At 44.3% G+C, this 4,644-nt stretch overlaps 1 protein-coding gene across 1 annotated transcript; it reads right to left on the minus strand.

The window, feature by feature from the left end:
- Nucleotides 1–456: 456 nt before the first annotated feature.
- On the minus strand, nucleotides 457–2,956 carry LOC120312147 (cytochrome b-c1 complex subunit Rieske, mitochondrial). The gene is made up of 2 exons (XM_039352471.1): nucleotides 2,672–2,956; nucleotides 457–1,222 (listed from the first exon to the last, which is right to left on the minus strand). Exons 1-2 carry the CDS (start codon nucleotides 2,883–2,885, stop codon nucleotides 612–614), a joined length of 825 nt encoding a protein of 274 aa, XP_039208405.1. The 5' UTR covers nucleotides 2,886–2,956; the 3' UTR covers nucleotides 457–611.
- Nucleotides 2,957–4,644: the final 1,688 nt, after the last annotated feature.

Here is a 4,644-nt window from a genome sequence, read left to right on the forward strand (position 1 = left end):
GCAAGATGTTCAGAAGTGCCTGGCCTTGCTTTCTTCCTACAGCTGATAATGACCTGGCCAAATTCACCAGCTGGCTTTGTGCCTAAGTCAGGAGTAGAACTCACAACCTTCTGGCTTCTAGCTTAATGACTTATCCACCACACCAAACTGGCTCTTTTGATGCCTTTGCAACCTACGTGAACTTAAACGCCAAGAGGGTAAGTCTTTCACAGCTATCTGTCGTTGGGCACAAATGGTCTTATTAAGTTCTTTATAAATCAATGCTTCCGACTGTATTTCTGTCCAAATTTTAATATAAAATTAGAAACTCGCCTGAAAATCAGTTCTGAATATAGTATGTGGTCCAGGGAGCCGAAATGGTTCAGAGCATCCCACTGTGCAGACTAGATCTGTGGTCACCAATTTTGCATCCCAGCTTTTTAACTGTTCATCACTAAAACACCATTAAAATCATACTGATTGAATAAATACAGATAGCGTACATCTTTATTAGAGGACATCAGTTTAATGCCTTATTAAAGCTGACGAAATAGTCCCACAATTCAACGGTAATGTCTTGCAATATCTTATGCTCAATTCTTTCCTTAATGCGTAGACGAGAATCAGGCTACTTAACCAACGACAAGTGTATCTTCGTCAACAAAGTCATGCTCTGGGACCTCAAGATTCAGTGGCGCTGGGCCTTTACGTATTCTGCCAGATGCATCATAATGGGATCCATGGCAGGGGCAGTAATAACCACCATAATCTCCAGCATCTGCAATTGGTACACAGCCAAGATGGGTACATATGCCTAGCACTACCAACCACTCTGGTTTCTTCACCCTATCCAAATCATGCTGTGGGTCTCTTAATTCGCTCAAAGGTACTTTAGCTACTTGATCAATCTCTGCCTGTGTTCTGTGACGTACAAACAGGGGTTTTCCCCTCCACTGGAAAACCATATTCCTGCCTTCTGAAATATCGGACAGCTTGATCTCAATCTTGGCCAGTGCCAAGACATCAGCAGCAGGGTTCATGCTGGAGACGAACATAACGACAGTATTCTTGGCGAAGTATGCAGCGAGCAAATAGGTTGCTCCACTGAAAAAATAGGTGAAGACTCTTCTCTCTGCACAGCTTTCTTGGGAGGATTTTGTGCTATCTTGTACACTATCGCGACGGTGGTAAGAGAAGTCGGGCACAACCATGTCATTATGGACAAAGCGAACGCTGGCAGGAGCTGCAGTAAAGAGAAGGCATAATTATGGGACTGTTATTGTGTTAGAATGTGCTGCATTACAGACACTGCACTGGAAAACAGCAACTTTGCAGAAAACCTGCTCTTACTAGTACACCGACATTAAAACATATATTTTTCTCAACAAAAACATACATTTTATATATAAACTGAGTTAGCTTGTGGAGGTTTTGAATTGTTGCCAGGATTCCCTTCCTTTCTACTTGCAATTGCATGTAAAATGCATTATCCCCACCGGGACGCCTATCAAATGACATGTATTTCACTCTATTTCACATATCGATGACAGCCAGAAACTTCTGAGACTATTGTGCTTTTTTTCTGAAGAAATCCTTAATATTTGAAAGTGATCTGTCAGTCCCATTGTTGTAGATTCTGTATGTAACTACAGTTATTTAATAATTAAATTCATATCCAGCTACAATTACAATGTAAGAATGTATAAAACAGGAATTGCTTCTCTTATGGCATATCCAGATTCCAATTAGGGATAGGGCACAATCGAGGACATTGTTCAAAAAGTAATAGTACTAACTGCTAAGGACCAAGGAATAGTTGCTCCACTAGTGCGATGGGCACTATATAAATTTAATAAATAGGTACATAAAAAGATAAATGTTTAAGAGCAGAAATCAACCTTTTCAAAGCACTTCCTGAAGTGTTCTTGAAACAGAAATCATCCCTAGTGCCTTTGGGTGCATTTTAAGAGGCTTTTGGAAAAGAGGAAGGAAGGAAGGAAGGAAGGAAGGAAGGAAGGAAGGAAGGAAGGAAGGAGGAAGCAGGGAAGGAAGGAAGGGAAGAAAGGAGGGAGGTAAGGATGAAGGAATAAGAAAAGAAGGAGCAGGGAGAGTTGAAGGGAGGGGGGAAGGAGGAAGGAAAGGAAGGAAGTAAGAAGGGAAGAAAGGAGGGAGGTAAGGACGAAGGAATAAGAAAGGAAGCAGGGAGGGAGGGTTGAAGGGAGGGAAGGAGGAAGGAGAGGGAAGAAGGGAGGGAGGGAGGGAAGGAGAGAGGAAGGAGGAAGCAGGGGAAGGAAGAAAGAAGGGAAGGAGGGAGGAAGGAAGGAGGAAGCAGGGGAAAGAAGAAGGGAGGGAGGGAAGGAGGGAGGGAGGAGGAAGCAGGGGAAGGAAGGAAGAAAGGAGGGAGGTAAGAACGAAGGAATAAGAAAGGAAGGAGCAGGGAGGAAGGGAGGGTTGAAGGGAGAGAGGGAGGGAAGGAAGGAGGAAGCAGGGAAGGAAGGAAAGAAGCTCAGAAGCCCCTCAACCAACCTTCCCGTTGTGCCTTATGTCCCCTGGGACTACAACTTCCAGCATCCTCAGCGCCACGGTGTGGGTGGGGGGGTCCTGGGAACCGCACTCCTGGCTTACTTAACCGACACCCCCCCACCCCATCGCCCGCGCCCCCCCCAACCCGCCGCCCCTTCCCCGCCCTCACCGTTGAGGGAAGTGGTGACGACCAGGCCTCCTCGGCTCGCCTGGCCGAACAGCGACTCCCGGCACAGCAGAGGCCGCCTCGGATCCAAGGACAGGATCTTCTTGGGCCCCGGCGGCAGCTCCAGCACCAGAGGCTTCCGCGGCGCCGGCACTACATGCGCGGCAGCCGCCAGATAAGGCGCGAACGGGCCGCAACGGGCAGCCAGCGACAACATGGCGGACGCGGCCTTCAACTTTTCCTCCTCACCGCGGTCACCTTGCGCGACCGTCGGGCGCAAGCGACGCACGACGCACGCAGGCGGGGGAAGCCACGCCCACTCCTCTGTTTGGAGCGGCGAGAACCAAGGGGCGGGGCTATATCGCCTGTCCCTGCCTTATTGGGCGGGGTGAGAAGTGCGCCTGCGCGCAGGACTTCCGGTATTTGCCCTGGAAGTCTTTAGCTGTAGGCTGAACTGGGAATAAAAATACCTTTGTTTATTTTTTTTTTTTAATATACCCATGGAGATTCTATTATTTTTTTAAAAAAAATAATTTTAGATAGCTGAATAAAATCCTTTACTGGCCATGTATGATTGGACACACAAGGAATTTGTCTCCTGTGCATAAGCTCTAAGTGTACACACATACAACAACAAAGTGATAGGTTTAAAAAAGTGGTTGTGTATATTTTCTTCCTGCACACTAGAAGATCTATAGGTTTGATGGTGAATTGCTATGTATGATTAGTTTTAGTTTAATGGCATTTATGAAAGTGGAAAATTGTATTCTACAGCCCAGTTTACGCATATGAGTTGAAACTTAACGAACGAAATGCAAACTTGCTAAGCTAAAGATACATTATTCATAGCGGTTAAGAGTATGTCTCCATATGCATTTATGACATGGTCATCAGCAGGCACAGAGGTCTGGTCCAGAACTCCGAACATTTCTAAGTTCTATGTTTCACAAGCCATTCGAACTGCAGCTAAAATAAATTTAAACATTTGGAGAAAAAAAAAACCAGGAAATATAATCTGTGAATCCTATACAGGTATTCCTTATGTCCAGTCCTTGCAGTTATGACTGTCTCAGCTTCCCTGTGTCACGTGATCTAAATTTGGGCACTTGGCAACTGGTTGCAGCAGCCTGGGATCATGTGATTGCCATTTGCAATTTTGCTCCCGCAAGCAAAATCAATAGGGGAAGCCGGAAGCATAATTCATTTAAAAACAGCAATGATTTGCTTAACAACTGTGGCAAAAAAGATCATAAAATCGAGAGCAATTTACTTAACAACAACCTTCTTTAGCCACAGAAATTCTTTAGCCACAGAAGTCATGGTTATATGTGGAGGATTACCTGTAACTGTTAGATTGGTTATTCATAGTTTTTATATAGTGGCTTCAATCATATCTGAAACTTGCAAAATGGGATTTTCAGCCAAAGAATACTATACTTCTCTCTTGTTTTCCTACATTGTTGACCTTTTTCCCAAGTATTCAAAACAACAGTAATATAAAAACAACAGTAATCTGTCTCCCAGTATGATTCCTGTAACACTTAAGAAGCTGCTTTTGAATAAAAGAAAAGGTCAGGGATAATCCTCTAATTTTTCATTGGGAAAAAAGTTGTAAATCATAGGTGGGACTTGTTCAAAACAAGCTGATTCCCCGCTGGCTTATTCTGCACACGTTCTTCTTCACCATCATTTGGGATTCATTTGGTATCAAAAATCTCTCTAGAAAAGTATTGATGCCACCAAAAATTAGAAGAGAAATACATCTGCTTCAGTAGTCATTTTGGGTGATATAATTGATTCAACACGACTCATGCATTAAATCAGGGCTTTCCTGCAACTATCATAAATATGTAACTGTTGCGTCCTTGGCGGGAAAACAGACACGAGAAGCAGCTGGAGTTCTCAGTTTCTTTTATTCAGCGTTCAGCTTACAGGAAGATGGCTTCAGCCTCGCCCAAACGCCTCGCAGCCTCTTA

Source organism: Crotalus tigris, unplaced genomic scaffold, assembly GCF_016545835.1.
Source record: "Crotalus tigris isolate CLP2741 ecotype Arizona unplaced genomic scaffold, ASM1654583v1 scf7180000018432.44079421565:4894166, whole genome shotgun sequence".
In the NCBI taxonomy this organism is placed as follows: Eukaryota; Metazoa; Chordata; class Lepidosauria; order Squamata; family Viperidae; genus Crotalus; species Crotalus tigris.